General features: G+C 48.1%; 1 protein-coding gene across 3 annotated transcripts in view; it reads right to left on the bottom strand.

Moving 5' to 3' along the window:
• Positions 1-26,212, bottom strand: part of RASGRP1 (RAS guanyl releasing protein 1) — a 93,057-nt gene that overhangs the window by 37,624 nt on the left and 29,221 nt on the right. The window contains exon 1 of one of the 3 annotated variants that reach the window (XM_083167761.1): positions 6,436-6,807. The exons of 1 other annotated variant lie outside the window; for it this stretch is intronic. In XM_083167761.1, the coding sequence (XP_083023887.1) occupies positions 6,436-6,521 (86 nt within the window). In that variant the 5' untranslated portion in view covers positions 6,522-6,807. Of the gene's footprint in view, positions 1-6,435; positions 6,808-26,212 lie in introns of those variants that run through there. One more of the 3 variants, XM_083167760.1, reaches the window with a different exon arrangement.

The following is a 26,212-nucleotide window of genomic DNA, read 5'->3' as shown; positions in this document are numbered from 1 at the left end:
TTACAACAGTGACGCAGGATTGCCACAAGGAGCCAGTAGGGGTACAGACGTCTGTGAGGTGACATCACCCTGTTGGTCACCGCTGGCCAGGCAGATAGACAAACCTCTTGTGGCAGGCACATTAGTCACACGTAAACACTTCTATTATTTGCTGGGTGTGGTAAAGATCACAGACAATGTCTACCTAGACAATCAATAGGTCCACAGAAAAAAATGGACATTGACATAAAGGTTGACATGATTTTTTCATTTTGAGTGGGGGGGGGGGGGGGGGGTCTCACTATTGACATCTGAGCATATGGAACCCCAAGTAGTGTAGCAGAACACTGTGACATTCCCGTCCGCAGTTCACGTGGATGGTAATGCATGAAAAAGTGCCCAAATGTATTTATTTTTTAATTGTGAATAACTCATGTTGATTTTTTACTTTTATTGACCTTTTGTCAATGTCAAACTATTTCCGGTCGAACTGCCGGTGTCCACGAATTGACTGTCCAGCTAGATATTGTCTGGGAGTCATCCGGATCCCTTTTAATATGATATGAACCCCCCCACACACTTTTTCAGAGTAAGTGTTTGATAGTACCATTACTTGCCTTTAAGAAAATAACAAGAAGAGAAGTAAATTTAATTATTATTATTATTATTATTAGCAAGCTTATTGTTCCACTCCTCTTTGGAATGTAAGCTCTCGCGAGCAGGGCCCTCCTCCCTCATGTGCTTTTCCCTCTTACTTGAACCATCTTTGATGGCACCAAATCCTACAGTTTTCTGCGACTCTGATACTTGTCTCCGTGCTGTCAGCTGAGGCAGCTATGTGTATGTACCCTGTACATGTCCTTTGTGGTCTTCTACTGTAATGCTGGGTATACGCCAGGCCAGTGGTATCCAAACTTTTTGGAATCACGGACCCCTAGGGCATCAAAATGTTTTAATGGCGCCCCTAGGTCAAAAGTTTTCTTATTGAGTAATTCAGACAAAAATATTAAACAAAGTAAATTATGTTTATATGTCATCCTTATGGCCATTTATATGGTGAGGGACAGGAATTGCTTCTGATTGACTACATACTGTATGTTATGATTGGCAAACACAAGCACTGGTTTTGCCTGTTACATTGACCATCAATAATTTGAATTGGTTCCAACCTAAGGCACCCCTGCAAGTTTGGGAGCCACTGCAGTAGGCGATTCGCTCCACGAGCTATTCCATGGACCCCAGGCAAATGATATACAGTAGTGCATACACACTGAACAATATAGTTCGGTGCCGTCACACAGCACCCACTCAGACAATGCAATCATTGATGATATAGAGCAGGCATGTCCAAACTGTGGCCCTCCAGCTGTTGTGAAACTACACATCCCAGCATGCCTTGCCATAGTTTTAGCATTCCCTAACCGCAAAACTGTGGCAAGGCATGATGGGACTTGTAGTTTCACAGCAGCTGGAGGGCCATAGTTTGGACATGCCTGATATAGAGGGTATTCAATTAGTTCTATTTGCATTTTTCATCCCATTCCTTCTTTTTTGGGGGGGGGGGAGGGGTCCCATCCCGGGTCCCACCCCTTATTACCCTTTAAGCGTCATCTTTCTCACTAGGGAAGTATTCCGCTGCCTACTGTATGTAAGATATGACATATGTAAGAGGAAGTTTCACTTTGAAATAAAGAAGACACAATTCCACAAAAATAAATATAACAAGAAAGGGAAATGTTTTCCCGCCTAAACACTGTCCTTCTATTTAACATTGCAATACAATTTCCAGTGTAAGTTATTCTGTAATGGTGGGCTCATAGTCATCAATTACTTGGGCCTATTTACCAAGACTCAGTGATAAGAACGTAATCCTACTACCAGTTCCGCATGTCATAAAAAATATATGTTGCACCATCTCCTTTTTAAAGTATGGAGGGGGGAGCTAAACGATGCCGCCTGGCATTGGCAGCGGTAAGGCCATTCATGGCACTTCACACGCCCTGGCGCCTTGTGCGCATGTCTGACGTGTCTCTGCCTGGGCATTCTGTTGCACGTTCATAAAAAACAACAACATACAAATAAAAGAAGAATCGTACTTTAAAGTCTGTGATAAATAGGCTTCCCCGTGCTTTGCATGTCAGGTCTTGCAGCATTACATTATGATGTGACTAAAAAGGTTTTAATTATGTTGCATCTGTCAGGGTATTTCCGTAGAGCACCACACCTCTGTCTGCAGCATCCAGTAAGTAGTGAGGTATCACTTCCTTGTCGGCGGGCTGGAGAGTTAGTCATGAGCAGAAAGTTAGATTAAAGAATACAACAGCAACTCCATAAAACAGAAGGAGTATTGTTCCCCAGCATCTTATAGACCAAGCGCGGCCGATATTACCTCATTGAGAACACCAACGTCACTGTGAACCTTGGTAAATAAAGAGCTAAGAAATATTGTGCGAAATATGACCTGCATTGCTCACTCGTTACATATTAGCAGGACATTTCCCAAAAACAGCTGTTTTCAGGGGGTACTTGCAAATCGCTACTATCCCTCAGATGTACTATAGAAGAGGGATTGTAAGCAGATATATTCCATATGTGCAATGGTGCCTTCATTTTCACTCCCAAGAAACGGAACGGTCGCTACCCCCAAACGCCGGCTTCACGTCAATCAACTTGTATACGGCCAGCGATAAAAAGTAGCAGGATTTCATTGCAGAATGGTCTCGTACTTGTGTACTATTACTCGCCAAGATATCACTTGGCGAGTGATAAACAACCAGCCAATCAGATGCTGTCTGACATGCACGCTAGTGCGGGGATTTGGGCCGCAGGCGTTTGGCATTTACCTGCTCGCGAGGCAGCGAATATAAGCTACATTTGAATTAGGCCCTTAACCCTTTGCAGTCCCAATTTTTTTTTTTTTTGCAATTCAAACAGTCTGGTTTAAATGTTTCAACGAATTGTAATTTTTTTATTATTATTATTCAAAAATGGTCTACAATGTATGTTGAACGATGTTAAGCCCTGTACACATGCATCAATTTTTCCCGATTTTTCGATTCGATTTTGCTTATAGAAGCAAAAACAATTTGAATCCTAAACGAAATCGAATGGTTTTTGTGTCACTTTCGATCTGCATTCGATGCGATGCACGCTCCCGTTTTCACAAAATCGAACAGAAAAATCTACTGTGCAGCCAAGGAAATATCGAATTCGGTCTAGTAAATCAAATGTGTACAATGTACCATGAATGTATATCAAATTCGATATCTAATGCAAAAGTACAGATCTAATGCCAGATCTAATAGAAAATCGAATCAAAAGCAAATCGATGTGTGTGTGTACGGGCCTTTAATGTTCTCACCAGTGGATCTGCTACTAGTGCTAGGGCTGTTGAGCCTGACTAAACATTGGACCTAAAAGGGTTCATTTGGAACCGTCAGCTTCCAAAAGTTGCCGCTTCAGAAACATACATACGGATTAAATATTTGGTTACTGCTACTGCCGTGTGTGATTCAAAAACTATGTTTGCATCATGTTTTTTGTGCCAACACTTTTGCCATCTATGCTTTTGTTTCGTTTTTATAAATGCAAAAAAAAAGATAAATAAATCCCACATCTGTGCTATAATGTGAACGACAACATAAAACAAGCACACATAACGTACATATAACGTAACACACATGAAAAGAAATAAACCAAAACAGAAGTTAGACAAACACAAGATACATAATTGTCCAAAAGCAACACAAAACGTAAACGATGCAAGTGGTATTGACAGAGTAAAAAAAACCTGCCAACATGCCAAAAACAAAATCTTATGTAAAACAACCTTTAAAAAAGTTTTAAACATGTTTTGCAAGATATAAACGAGTCAATAATGGTAAAAACCTGAACGATGTAATTGCATTTATGCAACATAATATTGCACACACAGCGGGGACGCAGATAAATCACACTGATATGTCGCTTTTGGAAACAAGCCCCAGATGGCACCAATCAACACCTCGTGTATTGTATAATACAATCACATGTTACCTGGTTTCCAACACAACCTGATCTTCATAACGCAAAACCCAATATACTGCTGTATACATAAGGGCACATATAGGGAGAGGCTGGCGCACATTATGTAAGCTCTAGTGCTGACAGACTAATCACAAACTCAGACCTTAATTTAATTAATAATAAGCATGCCCAGGCTTGGTTACATTTCCCAGCGCACTCTGGCATGCCATGATTATCTGTGTAACCAATTACTGGTCACGCTCCCTGTGACATTACTAGCATGTATGGAAATTATATACCACCCACTCCTCCCCCTAATAGATTGCAAGCTCTCTGACCAGCAGGACCTCTTCCCTGAAGGAAACCATCCTTTCCCCACTTCCTCCTCCAAGCTTAGTGTAACCCTGCAGCTGTCTGCAACACCCGTCAGCTGGGGTGCAAACTTCAGCCAACACTCATTTTGTATACTGTATTTTGTATTTGCATAATTATATAGTTTGCTTGTGTAGTAATGTTATGCACTTTATACCTTGTGTTTGTGTGCATTAATTCTAGAACGATGCATCTTTCAAAACCTCTGCAGTTCCTCTTCCCTGCCTGGGGTGTTGCTCTCTCTTCTAGCACACGTGCGGTCTGCATATCAGTACTGATATACAGACCACACTGTGCTTGAAGAACCACAGCCTGAACCTGGGGTAGGCTGGGAAGAGGAAATGCTCGGGCTTTGAAAGATACAGGGTGGAAGTTCACACTGTGATATTATTTTATGGTGTATCATATCCCATGTAATGCACTGGCATCATACCAGCACAGGTACCCCCTAACCATCTGACCCATTTACTGCATTCCTGCTATATACCCAGCTCAGGGTCTCATCCCCAGTTCTGCCTCATATCTGCCTAAATCCACCAATGACATCACATAAACACAGATGTGTGCACCGCACTAAAAATAAACGTGCACTTTTATATATAAACAAAACCACAATCCTTTCATTAAACTGGTACTAGTGGACAAGTGTGTTTAGAGCACACCACTAGTGCACACATCCTCACTGCCACTTCAACTGGTGATCTGCAGATAGTGAAATATATCATTACTTTACTGTTGTTAGCAAACATCTAAATCTGCCGTTACTTATAGCAACATCCTCATTGTGATCCCAATTCTATTTGCTATTCCCAAAATATATTCCTATTAACAAACATGTTTGAGAATCAGAACAAAAACATTTCTTCCTCTGTAACAACTATTGCACAACCGTAAGAAGTGGCTGTAGTACAACTCTGCATGGTGTGACCCTGTATTGCCTGGTGCAATGCCAGTGTGTGACCATGTGTGACCTGGTGCAGTGTGTGACTGTGTTGCCTGGTGCAATGCCAGTGTGTGACCATGTGTGACCTGGTGCAGTGTGAAAACCTGGTTTGCCTGGTGCAATGCCAGTGTGTGACCCTTTGTTGCCTGGTGCAATGCCAGTGTGTGACGCTGTGTTGCCTGGTGCAATGCCAGTGTGTGACCCTTTGTTGCCTGGTGCAATGCCAGTGTGTGGACCTATGTTGCCTGGTGCAATGCCAGTGTGTAACCCTTTGTTGCCTGTTGCAATGCCAGTGTTCGGACCTATGTTGCCTGGTGCAGTCCCAGTGTGTGTGGACTTGTGTTGCCCGATGCAATGCCAGTGTGGACCTATTTTACCTAGTGCAATGCCAGTGTGGAACTATGTTGCCTGGTGCAATGCCATTGTGGAACTATGTTATCTGGTGCAATGCCAGTGTGTATGGACCTATGTTATCCGGTGCAATGCCAGTGTGTGTGGAACTATGTTGCCTGGTGCAATGCCAGTGTGGAACTATGTTGCCTGGCGCAGTGCCAGTGTGGAACTATGTTACCTGGTGCAATGACAGTGTTGACCTATGTTGCCCGGTGTAATGCCAGTGTGGACCTATCTTACCCGGTGTAATGTCAGTGTGGCACTATGTTGCCTGGTGCAATGCCAGTGTGGAACTATGTTATCTGGTGCAATGCCAGTGTGCACCTATGTTGCCTGGTGCAATGACAGTGTGTAAGGACCTATGTTATCCGGTGCAATGCCAGTGTGTACCTATGTTGCCTGGTGCAATGCCAGTGTATACCTATGTGGCCTGGTGCAATGCCAGTGTGAGGACCTATGTTGCCTGGTGCTATGCCAGTATATAACTATTTTGCCTGTTGTAATGCCAGTGTGTGGACTTATGTTGCCCGGTGCTATGCCAGTGTATAACTATGTTGCCTGTTGCAATGCCAGTGTGTGACCCTTTGTTGCCTGGTGCAATGCCAGCGTGTGGACCTATGTTGCCTGGTGCAATGCCAGTGTGTGGAACTATGTTGCCTGGTGCAATGCCAGTGTGAGGACCTATGTTGTCTGGTGCAGCGTGTGTACAGCAAGAGCTATGGACAATTAGAGCCTGCACTTACTGGATGCCTTTCTTCTTGCCAATGGTGCCCATGATGGAGCCGCTGTCGGAGTGATCTGCTGTCCCTGCGCTCTGCCTGTATCCCATCCTGGAATGGAGCGCAGCCCGGAGCCGATCACTGGTCTCCTCCCAAACACCCCTCCCAGTGGCCGGCTCTGCCAGTCCTGGTGCCACCCGGCGCACACATGGTGGAGCGGCCGGGGCAGCGGGTGACACGCAGTTGGCACTGGATGCCCGCACTCCGCCGCTCGGTTATAGCCCTCCTAGTACAGCGCAGACTGAGCAGCGCACCTACATGTGTACCACACACACTGCCTGCTACTGTCCCAGCAGCCGCGTCCTCCCTGCCCTGCCTGCTGCCTGCCGCACACTCCTCCCACACACACACACATCTACACATTCCACACACACACATCTACACACAGTGCATCTATATCACACACATCTACACACACACATACATCTACACACACAGTGCATCTATAACAAACACACACATACACCTATGTACAAACACACAGTGCATTTATATCACACACACATATACACATCTACACACACACAGTGCATTTATAATAAACACACACATACACCTATACAAACAAACACACATAGTGCATTTATATCATACACATATACCCACACAGTGCATCTATATCACACATACAGTGCATCTATAACACACGCGCACGCACACATATAGACACACACATACACCTATACACACAGTGCATCTATATCACACACACATACACCTATACACTCAGTGCATCTATATCACACACACAGTGCATCTATAACACACGCGCACGCACACATATAGACACACACATACACCTATACACACACAGTGCATCTATAACACACGCGCACGCACACATATAGACACACACATACACCTATACACACAGTGCATCTATATCACACACACATACACCTATACACTCAGTGCATCTATATCACACACACAGTGCATCTATAACACACGCGCACGCACACATATAGACACACACATACACCTATACACACACAGTGCATCTATTACACAGGCGCATACACACGCATACACCTATACACACACAGTGCATCTATAACACACACATACACATCTACACACACACAATGCATCTATAACACACGCACAGTGCATCTATATCACACACACAGTGCATCTATAACACACACACAGTGCATCTATAACACACGCGCACACACGCATACACCTATACACACACAGTGCATCTATAACACACGCATACACATCTACACCCACACAGTGCATCTATAACACACGCACACACATATATACACACAGACAGTGCATCTATATCACACACACACAGAGCATCCATATTACACACACATATGCACATACTCTTCTCACACTCATATGTACACACACAAATTCTCTCTCTAATAGTCAAAACCATGCTGCACTGCAGGTGGGGCAGATGTAACATGTGCAGAGAGAGTAAAGGCCCCCAAATTGGGCCTGATTTAATCCGATTCTGGGGGATCGTGACAAGAAATCGGGTGAAATAGGCCCAAACTGCGTAGTCAGTGTATGACATCCGATCTGATATGACGCGTGGTCCTGAGCGCATCGGATCAGCTCCTGAGGTCGGACGGTCTGAGATAATAAAGCAGCCAGTATTTACTCTGCACAGAAACAAAATAACACCCAAATATAACTCTCTCTGCACGTCTTAAATCTGTCCCACCTGCAGTGCACATGGTTTTGTCCAATGTGGCCAGATGTATCAAGCTTCAAAAAGTGATGAAATAGAGAGTGATAAGCAGCCAGCCAATCAGCTGCTACCTGCCAAGTTACAGGCTGGGTTTGAAAAATGAAAGGAAGGAGCTGATTGGCTGGTTGTCTATCACTCTGCACTTTATCACTTTTTGAAGCTTGATACATCTTGCCCAAGGGGCAACCAGCCAATCAGCTCCTTCCTCTCTTAGGAGAGATAATTTGAATTTGCAAGTGAACCAGAATCATGCCCAGAGTGCATCGATATTACACACACACACACCCCTCCCACACTCCCATATACACACACACAGTGCATCTATATTAATATATATAAGAAACTGTAAATAAATAATATTACACACACACACACACTCCTCCCACACTCACACAATTCATATGCAAACATATATACACACACTTACACAATGCATTTATATTACACACTCCTCCCACACAATGCATCTATATTACACACACTTACAGTGGTCCACGGCGACCGGTGTATGACATCACACGCAGACTCTGCAACCCAAAAGATGGCGTCCCCACGCCAGGCTATGCAGCTAGGGGTCTACCCTTAGAAGGTCATTCAGACCTGCTCGCTAGGTTGCGTATATCAGCAAGCAGGTTAACGCCGCTGACACATGCCCCTAACACATGCCCCTCGCCGGCTGGATCCCCTCACTACACTGGGAGCAGATGTCGGAAGTGCCCGCACAGAAGAAAAATCCTTCAGTGGTTGCTCACCATGGAATTACTTTTGTACCTGTGCACGCAGCAGATAGGACGCCCAGGACTCACTATTCTGCTGCACATTTCTCCGTTGTGAATGCAGCTTGGTTTAGCCTGTAATTGATTCCGAGCACTCCAGTTATGTGCCAGATCTTTGTGGTTCCCTCATACCCTAGTCAGGGCCGCCGAGAGAGGGGCACTAATTACCTGGGCTCTAGCTTGCTGGAGGGCCCGGCGGGGGCACTGGCCCGACCCCCCCCCCCCCCCCCCACACACACACACACACACACCTCCCAACTTCTTGGACTTGTGAAGCTCCATACCGAAAAGGGACGTGGTCCATGCAAATGAGGGTGTTACATATGCAAATGCCGCGTCACTGAAAAGACAAAGCGTCTATTCCTTCAGTCCCCAACTGCCCCCCGGGGCCGGCATACCTCTTGGTGGCCCTGATCCTAGTACTGATGCCAAGTACTGATTATATTGTGAAATAGGAGAAACCCTTCACGATTATGGGATCGAACACTCGGTCGTCGGAGTCTAGTTTGATGCCTAAAGATAGTCTATGGGGGCTAGGGCTACAGTGATGGCGGATAGATGCAAGTGAGAGATTGACAGAGACTAGGTCGACAGTCACCACAAGAGTTTCCAGGGTTTTTTTGGGGGGTGCAGCCCACCTTGGACATAGGCCAGTATTCAATGCTCCCGATTCACCATTTTTTTCGGCGAATCCGGCTGTTTTCACTCCTTTGTGTTGAATTTTTTTCACTGAAAATCTGATTCACCCCATCGGTTTATGGCCGATGTTGAATACTTTTGCCATCGATGTGGGAGGACCAGATGGTTTCCCTACATCGATGGCAAATTTTTATGGTGCCAGGACACAGAGCATGGCAGGGTTCAAAATCGCCATCAATGCCAATCATCGATGGCGTCTGCACCAATGCCCATCCCTACTCTGCAACAGGCAAAAATCTTTACTACCCACGCCCACACACCTCTATCACTGCCCTGCCTCCTGTTCTCCTGCCCCTTAACTTCCGCCAGTGGGGACCCACTCACCCTGTGTTGCCAGTGGGGACCCACTCACCCTGTGTTGCCTATCATGCTTTACCACCCAGCCTCCTGCTCTCATGCACCCTAACTCCCACCCAGTAGGAGGAGACACTGACTCAGGGCCACCATCCTGTACTCCTGTGCTGCCACGCTGGACCGTTACCCACTGGCAGAAGCTGCACAGTGTCCCCCACCCTCCTCTTTAGTCCCCCGTATGCCCACACACCCCTATCACTACCCAGCTTCCTGCTCTCCTGAACCGTAACTTCCACCACTGGGGAGTCGCTGACGCTGTGTTGCCCACATACCCCTATCTTGCCTCATAGCCCAGCCTCCTGCTCTCATGCACCCTAACTTCCACCCAGTAGGAGGAAATGTTGACTCAGGGCCACCGTCCTGTGCTGCCACGCAGGACCCTCACCCACTGGCAGAAGCCGCACGGTGTCCCCCACCCTCCTCTTTAGTCCCCCTTATATCCACACACCCCTATCACTACCCAGCTTCCTGCTCTCCTGAACCGTAACCTCCACCACTGGGGAGTGGTTGACGCTGTGTTGCCCACTTACCCCTATCATGCCTCATAGCCCAGCCTCCTGCTCTCATGCACCCTAACTCCCACCCAGTAGGAGGAGACACTGACTCAGGGCCACCATTCTGTACTCCTGTGCTGCCACGCTGGACCCTCACCCACTGGCAGAAGTTGCACAGTGTCCCCCACCCTCCTCTTTAGTCCCCCTTATATCCACACACCCCTATCACTACCCAGCTTCCTGCTCTCATGCACCCTAACTCCCACCCAGTAGGAGGAGACACAGACTCAGGGCCACCTCCGGAACCCTGCGAATGTACATGGAGCACATGGAGAAAAAAAATCATTGAATACTCCCCATAGAGTTAGATACTTATAGTGGACATAGAGTTAGATACTTAAGGGTCGATCCTATTAACCCCGAAGGCCCTTCGCAGGGCCGAATTTACTGAAACTTGTGGTACTTGTGGAGTATCACGGCTCCCACGACCTTCATCGTATGCTAATTGTATGCTAAAAATCGCATCGCATGCGATCAAATCGCATGCGATGCGATGCGATCGCACCCGATTTTGCACTGAAATGCATCAGAATGCATTGAAACAGTGGCGGAACTACCGTGGGTGCAGGGGGTGCAGCTGCTATGGGGCCCGGCGGCTGGGGGGGCCCGCTGGACAGCAAGCACTCCCCTGCACCGTGCTTAGAGATCTAATAATTTTTTGAAGGGAGCCGCTGCTGCCGCAGCCGCCTGTGTGAGGCTGAACTGTAAGTAAGGAGCCGGGCGGGGGCGGGGCACGAGTCCGGAAGAGACTGTTAACGCCGGCCTAGGGAGGAAAACCTGGTCCCTGACAGTAAAGTATCGTGGTCACTGGCTGTGTCCAGAGACGCACAGCCGGTCACCGCGTCCACCACCTCCCCCAACCTTCTGCCGGCTGCCGCCGATACGCTCCCCACCTCCTACATCCACTGCGGTCCCCAGCAAACACCCCCCTCCCCCGGCGAAACACCCCCCCATCAAACACCCCCCCGGCAAACACCCCCGTGCCCTACACTAGTGAGACAAAATTGTAGTGACAGCGCAGCAGCATTTTAAATCTGCCGCTGTCCGTGAACTAATCATTCACTGCAGTGCTCACAGATTGGCAGTCGCTCCTGATTGGCTGCCGGTCTGTGAGCTGTGATTTACTTCAGAAGAGCGGCAAATTCAAAATGCCGCAGCGCTGCTTGACTCAGAGGCTAGACCAGACAGTAGTACTAGGGGCGGAAGTAGCAGCGGCCTGCTGCAGTTCAGGAGGGTTGTATCTGGGTCCACTATACTGCCATGCACCCCCCCCCCCCCCCCCCCCACACTCCTGCTATTGTCACATTACTCAGTAAGGGGACACTGCACATATCTCTGATACCCCAGAACCTGTGACGCAGAGAGGAGCCACGATGCCTGAGGAGCAGCGTGGGACAGAAGAAGAAAGAACATTGGTAAGTTTGTAATTGTTGCATAATGTGTAATGGGCTTTGCGGTGTAATGTGTAATGGGCTTTGCGGTGTGTCGTGTAATGGGCTTTGCGGTGTGTCGTGTAATGGGCTTTGCGGTGTGTCACGTAATGTGTAATGGGCTTTGCGGTGTGTCGCGTAATGTGTAATGGGCTTTGCGGTGTGTCGCGTAATGTGTAATGGGCTTTGCGGTGTGTCGCGTAATGTGTAATGGGCTTTGCGGTGTGTCGCGTAATGTGTAATGGGCTTTGCGGTGTGTCGCGTAATGTGTAATAGGCTTTGCAGTGTGTCGTGTAATGGGCTTTGCGGTGTGTCGCATAATGTGCAATGGGCCTGAGTTAGGGGGGCCCCATTATAAATTTTGCTATGGGGCCCACAGAGTTCTAGTTACGCCCCTGCATTGAAATGTGTATTAAACTTGTGAAATGCCCCCAAATGCCATTTTTCATAGTGTACCACCCCCACTATCAACGTTAACCCGAAGCGTGGCGAGCGCAGCGAGCCCGCGAGGGGCGGCGGTATGCGTCCTACGACCTTTTCATACCCCCACTATCCACGTCGGCGTGGAGTTGAGAATAGAATAGTGTGGCGAGCGCAGCGAGCCACCGAGCCCGAAGCGTGGCGAGGGGACGCGGATACCTTCACAGCTATACGCGTCCCCTCGCGGGCTTCACAGGTATCCGCGTCCCCTCGCGGGGCTCGCCACGCTTCGGGCTCGGTGGCTCGTTGCGCTCGCCACACTATTCTATTCTCAACTCCACGCCGACGTGGATAGTGGGGGTATGAAAAGGTCGTAGGACGCGTACTGCCGCCGCTCGCTGGCTCGCTGCGCTCGCCAGGCTTCGGGTTGACGTTGATAGTGGGGGTGGTGCACTATGAAAAATGGCATTTGGGGGCATTTCACTAGTTTAATACACATTTCAATGCATTCTGATGCATTTCAGTGCAAAATCGGGTGCCATCGCATCGGATGCCATCGTATGGCATCCGATGCGATCGCATACGATTTTTGAGCTAAAATGCTCAAAAAATCGGTAAAACATCGTATCGCATCGTATGCCACTACATATGGCATACGATGGGATGCGATGGCATACGATTTTTGAGCAAAAATCGGTAAAACATCGCATCGTATGCCATCGTATGCCACTACATATGGCATACGATGCCATACGATGGGAGCCGTGATACTCCACAAGTACCAAACTTGCTATGGAGGTGCGAGCACTTTTCGTCGAATTTGGCCCACTGTAAAGTGCGCCCGGTGTCCTGATGATTCACACTCGGCGAATCATCTGCGCACATTGGGGTTAATAGGATCAGGGATGGCCATCGACATATCGATGATTAGAAATCATCGATGGTGTATGGCCGATGTCAAATAGTTTTGCGGTCAAATAGTTTTGCCATCGATGGGGGAGAACCAGATGGTTTACCACCACCGATGTCAAGCTTAAATGAATAGTTTCCCCAAGGTGCTGAGACACGGAGCATAGCTCCACCCCCGGCACCCGCGAAGGCCCGCCCCCCGCATTTTGATTGGCCCACAGACCAATCAATCAAAGAAAATGGATGACCATCGATATGTAAAAACATCGATGGTCATCCATTGAATAGTTATACACTATCGATGGCCAGTTGCACTTTTGCCATCGGTGGCAAAGGCAACGATGGCAATCCCTAAATCGGATCGACCTATTATAGTGTGTCACTGTTCACATATAAAGTGTACACGGAGACCTCTGTAACATTCGGCACAAACAAACCTTGAAATACTTGTGGTGACTGTTGACCTCGTCTCCATCGATCGCCACCTTACTCCCATCACTAGTGCTCTAGACACACGTCAACTATCTTTAGTCGTCTAACTAGACCAGGCATGTCCAACGTTGGCTCTCCAGATGTTTTGAAACTACACATCCCAGCATGCTTTGCAATAGTTTTAGCATTCTCTAATAGCAAAACAGTGGCAAAGCATGCTGGGATGTGTAGTTTCACAACATCTGGAGGGCCAACGTCAGTGGCGTAACTATCGCCCCGCAGCCCCTGCGGTGGCGGGGAGGCGCTTGGAAGGTGAGGGCACCGGGGGGCTGCGGGGCTATTGTTACCGTTCCGCTGCGTCTGCCACGGGATCTTTTGCCGGCTCTCCGTCTCCCTGCTCTCCCGGCTCCGTCTGCAATAAAAAAGGTGAAACACAGAAAATGGCTGCACCCTTAATGCAGACCGTTTTTGAGGATGCTAGAGGAGGCGGAGGCCTCCTCTAGCATCCTTAAAAACGGTCTGCTGTACGGGGGCAGCCATTTTCTGAGTGACATGTTTTTTATCACAGCAGGAGCCGGGAGAGCAGGGAGACGGAGAGCCGCAGCGCAGACTGATTCGCCGGCTGAAGGTCCCTGGGCAGACGCAGCGGCACTACGTGCAGGGGGTAAGGGGGTTGGGGGGGTCGAACTGGGGGGGGAGAGGCATGCAAAAGGGTTATGGCGGGGGGCGCGCAAAAGGGTTGTTGCGGGGGGGAGATTTTTCCATAGTTACGCCACTGGCCAACGTTGGACATGCCTGAACTAGACGTCTTCGACCAAGAGCAGCGGTCGATCCTGTAACTGTTGAACTAAACCGCATCCATTGCCTATCCCATAACCAGATTGTCAGGGCTTGCTGGGAACATTGGTAAAAATGCAGATTTTTCTATATTAACTGTTTATTAGCCCAACAATGGTGTCACGGGAGTCACTGTGCATTCAGCATGTGGCTGGTTTTACCTGGAAGCTCAACTCTCCTAGAACTGGTTGACATTATGGGCCCTATTTTGGTTAATTCTTTCTGACAAAATCCTTCTTAGATGGACAAAACCATGTGCACTGCAGGGGGGGCAGATGTAACTTGTGCAGAGAGAATTAGATTTGGGTGAGTAATTTTGTTTCTGTGCAGGGAAAATACTGACTGCTTTATTTTTACACTGCAATATAGATCTCACTTTGAAGTAAAACCCCACCCAAATCTAATTCTCTCTGCACATGTTACATCCATACCTCCCAACAGTCCCGATTTTATCGGGACAGTCCCGATTATCAGGGGCTGTCCCGATGTCCCACCCGCGGGCGGCAGTGTCCCGCGGTGTGGGGGGGCTGTTGGGAGTCCCCCCTGTCAGCTGCTAAGCAGCGGGGAATAAACGCTGTGCGCATGCGCACAGCGTCTATTCCCGCAGCCAGGGGGCTGGGGGCATGGCTAGAGGCTCACAGAGCCTCTGGGTCATGCCCCCATAGCGGCAAAATGGGGGCGTGGCCTCGCGGAAGAGTCGCGAGTATAGGCCACGCCCCCAAATTAGGCCACGCCCCCCCGAACATTTCGGCGCGCCTCCGGCGCGCAGGAGCATCGTCCCGACTATGGAACTTCAAAAGTTGGAAGGTATGTACATCTGCCCCACCTGCAATGCACATGGTTTTGCCCATCTAAGAAGGATTTTGTCAGAAAAAATGAACCAAAATAAGGCCCTATAGCAGTGGGAACCCACAATCCTGGTTTCCCTGTTACACTATAGACAAGGGCTGGGCAATTGCGGCCCTCCAGATTTTGAGGAACTACACATCCCAGCATGCCTTGCATCAGTTTCAGCATGGCCACATAGCAAAACTAATGCAAAGCATCCTGGGATGTGTAGTTCCTCAACATCTGGAGGGCCGCAATTGCCCAGCCCTGCTATAGACCCTGGGGTAGCCAACCATGGTCCTCGAGAGCTACCAACAGTGCATGTTTTGCAGGTCTCCTCACAGAATCATAAGTGAGCTAATTAGCTCCATCTGTGTATCTTTTAAAATGTGTCAGTGATTAATGAGTGCAGCTGTGCAGCAGCTAGGTTGTCTGGAAAATGTGAACTGTTGGTAGCTCTCGAGGGCTAGGGTTGGCTACCACTGCGTATAGACCAACCTATCATAGCCTGGTGCTAGTAGTGACTGGAATTGCCACTATCAGCCCAGGCGTGTGAATATCTCCATAGGCAGTTTACTCCCTATGGATTTACAAAGAGCAGTGGCGTAGCTACGTTTTGCCCCCCCCCCCCCCCCCCCACCCCCATTCAGCAGACAGTTTCAGAGAACTGTGTGCTATATGGGGGCGGCCATTTTGTGGTGGTCCTCAGCAGAAGAACTGAGCCGCCGGGACCAGCAAGATAGGTAAGTCTGCGGGGGATTGGTGGGGTGTAACTATAGCACCGCAGCCCCTGGCGCCCCACATGCACAGCGCCCCCTGCGGTGGCGAGGGCTGTGCTGCTATAGTTACGCCGCTGCACAAGAGAGGGATATTTTGATCCCTCTCCCGCAGCCTCCAGCCGGCTCCGGAATCTTACACTGTGTGCATCAGCAGAGTGAGATTCTGCCGAGAACTCCTTCACAGACAGCGATGCAACTAACTATAGTACATAGCAGCAGGGATATTTTCGTCAGGGCTTAAAGTGGTCATGCAAAGGTGGGGGAACTCATTTCTCTAAGCCACCTAATTACTACCCCCCCCCCCAGTTTCTGTGCAGGGCCAATGTGGAGATTAAAATATTCCACCCCATTCCCCCTCACTTGTCTTTAACCCCTGATTTTCGTTCACAATCAAAATATCCATTGTGATAAAGACTTTGAATAATAATATAATAATACTACCACAATTACTAATACACAGGCACCTAAAGCTTTCAATTGATTTTTGAGCCACTGTTCTAAGGAAAGGGTTAAAGGCATCATCGCAATATGCAAATATGCAGTGTTATCCGCGCAATCTCACATACATTTCACAGCAACTGCACAGGTGAGAAGGGACTGGAGATTTATATCAGCAGAGCAGAGTGTGGTTCTACCACATGTGCATTTAGAGAAGTGCGCTGACAAAAATAACGATCACAACTTACTGTCCGTGAACTGACGGAATCAGAACGTCTCTATAGTTGAAAATAGAAATTCCTTGTGTGAGCCCATCATTACGTTTTCAAATAGATAAGTGCATAAAACTGAACGTGAATATCAGTAACTAACGATCCAAGTCTACAACACTTTGGGCCTGATTCAGAGGTGAGAGGAGTTTCTATCGCTGCTGCCTATATAGAAGTAGCACTAATATGGTACTGTAGCAAGGGCGTCATGCCTCCTGCCCGCATTACTGATCCACGCTGTGCGTCTGCTCGCGGACGCTCCTGCTTAAACCGCCCCTGCTTAGTGGAACCACAGATGGGGGCCTTCAGTGTGGCGGTCACCCAACATCATTCTACTAGCCTTAGGCTAGTTTGCACCACAGCTGGTTTCCTCTGGCCGGTGGGTCCATCAAAAACACGTGTGTGCCTCTCTTTCCTGGGTTTAGCCAGTCCTAGTGCCAATAACAGTGAGGGTTTTGTCCAATCGGGGCTGTAGCTAGGAGGAGGGGGGGCAAGGGGGATGCATTGCCCTGGGTACTGGATGTGATACCCATATGTGCATGGAGGTTGGAGGGAGGCAAAGACAAATTCATTTAAACAAAGAACATACACGTAGAAAATGTGCAGAGCTCTCGGAGGGCTGCTTGACTACCCTTTGTGCAGGGCTGGGAGGGTCACCCAATTTCCGGGAGCCTCCCAGCCGATCCGGGAGAGTAGTCAGGTATGCAGAGTAGTATGTGTTACAGAGTACTGTATGTGTAGGTTTAGTGTCATGGAAGGGAACTGTACAAATAATATATTTCCTGCTTCCATGTGATATCTTTAGATAAAGGGAAGTGAAGAATTTGGTGGAAGGTACAGCAGGAAGTTACCTGCTTTTTAAGTTGATCTAGTTTGTGAGCCCGGACGGAAATAGTCAGTTCATATGTTTTGAACATACAATCAGTGACATAGATATGAAACCACATACCGCCTAGTTCATGCAATGGAATGCAGAGTGGAAATCTGTAGAAACTTGTTTTACTTACATACTTTGCTCACTGTGCGCAACAGAAGTGCTGGCTAGTGATGCATGCTGGGAACTAAACACCCTGATGAGAGGCAGATTATCATGGAGAACAAAGTGCTCTGTAGGCACCACCAATGTTCAATAGGCACTACCAATAATAATTAGGCTCCATCAATAATAAATAGGCACTACCAAAAATAAATAGGTACCACCAATAAAAAATAGGCTTTACCAATAATGGGTGCTACCAATAATAAATAGGCATTGACAATAATAAATAAGCACTACCAATAATAAATAGGCACTACCAATAATAATAAATAGGCACTGATAATAATAAATAGGCACTACCAACTGCTTGGAACTCATGGACATACAGTATGACCATTCTGATGGTTTGTGGTATAGGGGTCAGACAGTTGGGATTCTGTACAGTCATTAGCCCGACGTCGGGATCCCGACTGGCCGGACCCAGACAGCATGGTGAGCGCAACTAAGCCCCTTGCGGGCACGGTGGCTCGCTACACGAGCCACCTATTCTATTCACGCTCTATGGGGGTTGTGGACCCCCACGAGGGAAAATAGCCGGTGGCCGTCGGGAGCCCGGTTGTTGGTGTTTTGACAGTCGGGATCCCGACGTCGGGTGAATGCCTTTTGACTGTCGGGACCCCGTCCGGAACCCATTCTGATCACCCCTCCAGGAACTGAGATAGGAGTAGGTCTATGCCACATCCTGATGCCGGACCCTCCCCATGCATTATATCACATGCTGGACCCACTTTGCATCGTGATGTCATGCCAGAGCCAGACCCGCCCCAATGCGCCCCCCCCCCCCTTTCCAGGTTTATTGTCCCTTTCAATTCTGAATGATAATAATGATGTTGATCAATATTTTATATTCTATAAGGTGTATGGTCCCCCCTTTACACGTAGGTTCCTTGAAAGTGGTTTACTCAGACAATGGACTTAAATATTCACCAATGGTAACAACAGGTTCTGTTGCCAAAAAAGATATGCCACAAAAAAAAATACCAATCTAACATAGGGCCAGTGAGTGATATGGCGAGACACGGCCCATGTTGTGTACACTGCAGTCCTGCCACTGGCTGTTCTAGTCCATTGCAGTTCACCACTCAGCAGACAGCCCAACATGCAGCGGTCAGACTCTCTTCTGATCCGTAATAAATGATGAGTGTCATAAAGGAACAGCATTCCCTTCTTACATTGTTATACTGCACCGTGATTCGCATTGAAATCTAGTATGTTTCAGATGCTTTGTGTGGGAATATAGTGTGTGGGTGCTCTCAACATGTGATTCCCACATCCGAGCAGTAACCACTGCCAGCATGAGCACCATAACAACAAGTCGCAGAACTGGAAATGCTGGTGGAGTCCAAAGAAATTGCTTCCCAAATCCCACAGATTTCCAGTCTGTGGAAGCTGCAGATCTTTTAACTGTTAAAGGGACACGTAAATGTGCAATGTACTTCTTGTAGTAGTGTTTACCTTTGACATACCTAGTACATATGTATGCTTGTATATGTGCAAAAGTTGTAGAATCATATCAGAGTTACGGTTACTTAGTATGTGCGTAACACACTTGCATGGAACGCGTCCGCTATACCCACAGTTTAGTCTGAAACTGCTGCATGCGCGGTCTCAAAACTAGTGCAGCGCCGCTGCCGGATCAGATCCAAATTCATTCAGATATTGGAGGATGTTCCTGCTATCTTGCGTTGGCGACTTCCATCATGATTTGTTGGGTGTGTGCTTGGTATTCCATTTCTGTGGTGTCTTCACGGTATTTAGCTCAAATACAAAAGATTTTTCAGAACCCCGCCCATCCACCCCTGCGCAAAGTGTTACCGCCATTGCGTGTCACATTGTATATGACATTCACTAATATATACCCCAGGCGGTGTTATACATATATAATTGAACAGTAGGTAGGTACACTTATTATATCGTACAGGAGTTCATTGATGTAAACGTATCTTTACCATATCTTTGCTACAGAAACATTTCCGGTAATAGGAAAACCACAGACACCACAACGGGCTTAACGATCTAGATTAGAAAATTAATTTGTGACTGGCAGTTTTCCTGGTGCTAGGCAATTATTTATTGACATAAATACAAACAGCGGCTTGCAAAAATATTCATCATATTCAAAAATATTTGTCTGTATGTTTGGGGTTTATTTACTAAGATGCGAGTTCTATTGAAGATGGGATGTTGCTATAGGCAACCAATAAGATTGCATCTATTATCTTCTAGATGGTGCTATATAAATAAGTAGATTCTGATTGGTTGATAATATGGGAAATATCTAATCTTCAATAGAACTCTTATCTTGGTGAATAAACCGCTTATGGGGAATTCCAAGTTGCTGGGCAAAATATGAATATGAATCCCTTTAATTATTGCCAGCAATGATCTGATTCATTGAAGTTTTGGTGAGCATTGCACCAAAAAAAAAAGACAGTCGCTGTGAGCGGCGCCGGCATTTTTAGCAGATATTTTGCACATCTCTCACAGCAACTTTGGCTCTTAAAGGGTTAAAATATTAGAGATTAGAGAAGGGCCTGATTTAGAGGTGGATACATGTAAAACTTCCGATTTAAGCGCTTGATGTGCTAGACCTGCGCCGGTGGCCTAGTGTTTTCCGCTGGCGGATGCAGATTGGAATTGTATGGCGATTCATGCTATTCCAATTGGCATTTCTGGGCAGTGGCTTTCATAAGCAGGTATGTCGGGGTGGGCCAATGTTAGGGATTGTGTTCAGATAAAACGTTCCGCTGGCACCAGCAGCCATGTACCGTTGAGTTGCTTTATTGGCCAATGTCCGCTCGATGGTCTGATGCAGCTGTTGGGTGTTAGTAAACAGCTCATCGGTTGTGGTGTTAGTATAAATTCACAGTAGCATCTGCGAGTTACTGCATTGGGGTGTATTAAATGCCACGGCGGGGGGGGGGTTTATACTGCGAGGATGGCTTATTTTCAGCGAGGAAAAGCCATCCTCGCCATCCAACCCCCCTTGCCATATTCAATTGTTGGGAGAAACGCTCCCCTTAAACGGTGAGGTTTGTCGCAAATGCACACTCGCCGTTTCCACCTCGTTGAAAATAACCAGCGAGGTGGAAACGGCAAGTGAAGGGGAGGCAGTTGAATACTCGGTGAGCTATCGGCACTGCTCGCCATCATAGCTCGCCGCCAGAGCATTGAATAACGCCGTTTAACGTTCCCCTCTGAATCTGTCCCCGAGCTATTAACATACACAGTATAGGACAGATCCAGGCACTTGAATTTCCCAGTGAGCACTGATTGATTGATTGATTGTTTGATTGTGCTTAAAGGTCTAGGAGCCCCTACTGGTGCAGTGATTGATTAACCCCGCCTACTTTGGTGTTAGTCCCGCCTACATTTGATTTTGGTGCCGCTCACGTGAGATCACTTCTAGTCATTTTTCCAGGGACGCTTTTAGTTCCAATTACACCTCTGTTTAGATGCAACAAATATTGCACAAATACAAACATCAAACCAAACAACAAACATGTACAGTAAATATGGCAATTTACATACAGAACATATTCCCTGTGTTGTTTGGCAGGACATTTACGGGGTACATCAAAACATAGACCAGGTTATATACTGGCATCATGGAAGAGCCAACTCTGCATGCAGAGACCTGCTCCTCCATAAGAACAGGGCAGGCGACAGGGGGGGTCAAGGGGGACAAGTGTGACGGGCCCCAGCAATCTCATGGGCCCCAGAGCTTCCATGCCCCATCACAGCCGCTGGCCTGTCAGTGACCCTCGCGGCCAGGCCGTCTACTGTACACCACTTGTGTGTGGCTGAGTCTGACTGACTCACTGTGTGCCACTGCTGTCTACTGTGTGTGCACCCTGCCATAAGGTGCTCAGAGCCATCTACTCTGTGTGTGCACATGGCCTGTGGCCACAGGTGTACAGCCATACCTGCCGCTGGCACTGTAGCCTCAGTCTCTGGCTCCTATAGTTTATAGCACATGTGCGGGTCGTCTGTTCCGTGCCTGCTTGTAGTGCTCGGCGTTCTTTTGTGAAAGTGACAGGCCAGCAGAAGGCAGGAGCCAGGCCAACAGGACTGAGAATGAGAAAGCAGGATCTGGAGCAGCGAAAGGTTAAATGAGGCTCATACAGAAGAGGGTTGTGTGGATTTGGGATTAGGTGGGGGCCCCAGAAATATAATTGTACAGGGCCCCAAGATTTCTGTTGCCAGCCCTGCATAAGAACACCCTTTTGCAACATGAGATTGTGGACTAACAGGAAACCCAACCATAAAATTATATATAAAAAAATATTGACATCAATATTTTCATTTCATTGTATCAGCATTGTGTTGCAGAGAAATGATCAGCCAGTTATATCCAGGACCAGCCACACATGCTGTAATACAAACCTCATCCTAATAGTGATTAGCTATGGTAGTTTAAATAAGAAAATGGCATTGTGGGTTTTACAAAGAACAACTCTAAATTTACCTTTATGCAATTTTCTGAGAATGAATTCTAAAATAGAACAGTAAATGCTTAAACCTGTACTAACACCCCTATCCCGTGCCTTATCCGATGCCAGATCTGTTGGTAACAAATTGGTCCCCACCCATGACCTTTTCATTTCCAACTCCCTGCATCTCCTAATCATTACTGAAACCTGGTATCCCCCCCCCCTCTGACACCACATCTACCGCTGTTCTCTATCCTGGGGGTCTCCCATTCCCCCCTTCTCTATTGTGTTGGTGTTGAGGTCCTTTTACTCTCTACCCAGGGACAAACGCAGGATTTTCAGAAGGGGGTTTCCAGAGAGGGGCAGAGCAAAGCACAGAGATGGACACTTAGGTGACCCAGTATATGCCGGGTCAGTTAAAGTATTATAGATAGACCAAATGTATATAAATAATAATGATAATAATAATAATACATACACACACACACACACACACACACATATATACATAACAGAAGTGTAGGCCCCATGGGCATAGCAATGTATTGGGGCCCCTACCTAACCTCCAGCAGTAGGGGTGGGGGGTGAGGGGGGTGCTATGAGCGGAAGCTTTGATGTCCCGTGGGTGGTAGGGGGTATTATATCAACCGCTCAGCACGTAGGGCCTGGATCAGTAATTTCCACTCATTACCCCTTTACTGCACAGATGGTGGGAGAAGGGGGCATTGGGCTGAGTGAAGGGGTCCTGATAGATAACTTCCTATGCAGAGGATGTTTAATACGCAGAGGAGGGGTCAGGTGTATAGTGGAGTGGGCTTATTATTCATAATTTTCTGGTGGGGGGCAGCTTGCTTGACTGCAGATATCTCCAGTTCCTGGAACTAGGATCAGAGTTCCAGAGGCAGAGCAATCTGCCAACGAGCATATAAAACTACATACCAGGTGTGTGGAACTGGAGCAGTAACCAGCTGCTGGAAGGCTGATATTTCTGCTACTAGTGTCCATCAAAGGGGAAGAGTCCCAGCTTTTGGAATATACCCTCAGAAAAACTCCAAGTCAGAGAGAACCTGAAATATCTGACTGGGAAGAGCAATTAACAGGCTTGGATGGGGACCACTGCTTTGATGTCCGATATCTCCGGTTCCCCAGGGCCGATTTTTCAAATTCTTGTACTCATGGAAAGAGGGGATCCTCAGCTTTCAGTCAAAGGCCCTTAGATTCCTAGGGGGGGGGGGGGTTCTGGGTACTCAGAAACCCCCCCCCCCCCTGTGTGTGCCACTGCAACCTAATCCTAGCGCGAGAACCATCCCTTACATTCTCTACATCTGAGGTCCATGCTATGTGCCTCTTCCAACTGGTCCATTGTCGAGTAGCTGTCCTTTACCACCTCCCTGGCATTACCTCTAAATCCCTTCCTGACTTTTTTGACATTCTCTGCATTATCTGAGGCAATTTCAACTTCTGTTACGTTGCCCACTGTGGCACAAGGAGCAATTGTTGGCGGATGTAGACAGGTGGTCAGGCGTGAGCCCGTAGCCGGGACCGCCAGTTAGGACGGCCACGGCGGATGCTACACTAACTCTGTTGAGTCCCTGAGGCAGATGGTAAACCCCTGCAGAGCTAGGCTTCACCTGTGGCCGCCGCGTCCAAAGGAGCGAGTTAGGCCCGCTCCGACCCCGATGCAGCCAGGTCTAAGGAATAGACAAGGGGAAGACGATCGCCAAAGGGTACCCAAGAGGACCACTAACTACCGGGCCTAGCTGAGAGTTGACCCCTGACTGCCGGCACCTGGCCAAACCGGGATGCGACCAAGTCGCAGACACCAGGGGACCAAATGAGGAGTCCCCAGCAGGCTACGCCACAGGGACGGCGACTCCTCAAAACAAGGATAGCAATAGATCACACTCCCTGCCTGAAAGATACTAATAAAGACAAAAAGAGAAAGAACCAGAGAACAAGAAGGATACAATAATAGATGATAAAAAGAATGAACCCACGGAAGGGCACGGCCACGGCGGGTGACAGGAGATGGATGGAAAGAGAATAATGAACCTACGGAGGGGCACGGCCACGGCGGGCCACTGGAGATGGATGTAAAGAGAAAAGAATGAACCCACGGAGGGGCACGGCCACGGCGGACCACTGGAGATAGAAAGAAAGACCGAGGCTCCACTGGAGCACTTACGTGACCCACGAGAAGATGGAGACAGTGGGCCAAGCGCAGGCTCAGGCTGAAGCAGGTCTTCTGGCTGAAGCAGGATACTGGACAGGACACTCCACGGAAGGCTGGGAGAAGCAGACACTGAAGGAACAAGGAGCAGGACAAAGGACTGTGGACTGGGAAGCCACGGGGACCAGAATGCAGTGCTGTCTGCTAACTGGGCAGAAAGCTATAACCGGCGTCTGTGCCCAGCAGACGCCGGCTATTTATTTGAATTTCGCGCCGCCTGACTGACGTCAGGCGCGCGCGCTTGCGGCCGCCGGGCGGAAGCTCGGGAACGTTGCCTGGCAACGTCCCGACGCTCCGTCTCAGAGTGAGGTTTGGGACGCTGCCCGGCAACGTCCCCAGCCACATCACTCAATGCCGCATCTGCCGTCCGTCCGGGTGCATTGCAGCCCGGACGGCGGCGTGCAACACTTTCCTTCCGATATCCCCAAACAACTCCTTAACCTCACATCTTTTCTTCACATCACCTTCTCTCCTAGTGGACCTCCTCACCCTAACCTATGAGTGCCCACTCGATTGATCTGGTCTTCACGTACCACAGTGATTTTTCTGGTTCTGCACACTCCCCTTTTCCCTTGACCACCATATCCTCTCTTTTAAAGTATCTTTCTCTCCTTCTCTACCTCCTAATGTAGGGTACACACCACGACGACCCGCTCACGATGCACATCGTGAGCGGGTCGTCAGTGTCTCGTCCGACCCGCTCACGGTGACGCGGGGGGGGGGGCACGACCCATTCACGATGTGCACCATGAGCGGGTCCGATCCGATGGCGACCCGCACCCGGCTGTATGGTCGTTCTTCAGATCCTACCTGCAGCAGGTAGGATCTGAATAACGATCGACCCGCGGGGCCGCGCATCGGATCGGGATAGGACCAGAACAGGGAAAAAAAGGGCCCAATCTACCTACAATCTACATCAAATTGGTCAGAATTGGATCTAGATTGAGGGGATCGGGCCCTAGTCGTCCTGGTGTGTACCAGGCCTAAGACTACCACCATTATTCATACCATTTAGGATATTGACAACACCTCCTTGTTCAACTCACTTCTCTCTGTCATGACCTGTACAAGCCACTTTCCTATTTAATTCCTCCCTTACTTCAGCTCTTGACTCAATCCACTGACCACTATTCACCCTTGCAGAACAACACCTTAACCCCTCTATTAATGGCACAACTATCTCCTCTAGCCCCCAATTATGCTGTCTTGGTGAAATCCTTGACTATTATGTCTCCTACAAACCACACATTCAGCCCCTCACACAATCCTGCCATTTCCATCTCAAAAATATTTCCAGGATCAGACTCTTTCTCACCCAGCATGTTAACAAGTCCCTCATCCACTCACTGGTTATCTCCAGACTGGACTACTGTAATCTCTTCCTATGTGGCATCCCTGACAAATGCCTATCTCCACTCCAATCTCTCCTCAATGCTGCTGCCAGGCTCATCTTCCTCACCAAATGCACTACATCCTCTTACAAGCCCCACACAGGTTTTTCTTCCCCTTCAGAACTCACTTCACACTTCCCACACTCACCCACAAAGCCCTCACCCACTTCTCTCCCATTTACTTCTCTGACCTCATCTCCCTTTAGACTCCC

The sequence above is a fragment of the Crinia signifera genome, chromosome 12 (assembly GCF_055691185.1).
Source record: "Crinia signifera chromosome 12, ASM5569118v1, whole genome shotgun sequence".
Lineage (NCBI taxonomy): Eukaryota > Metazoa > Chordata > Amphibia > Anura > Myobatrachidae > Crinia > Crinia signifera.
The sequence above is the reverse complement of the archived record's forward strand: the minus strand, read 5'-3'. Positions and strand labels throughout refer to the sequence as shown.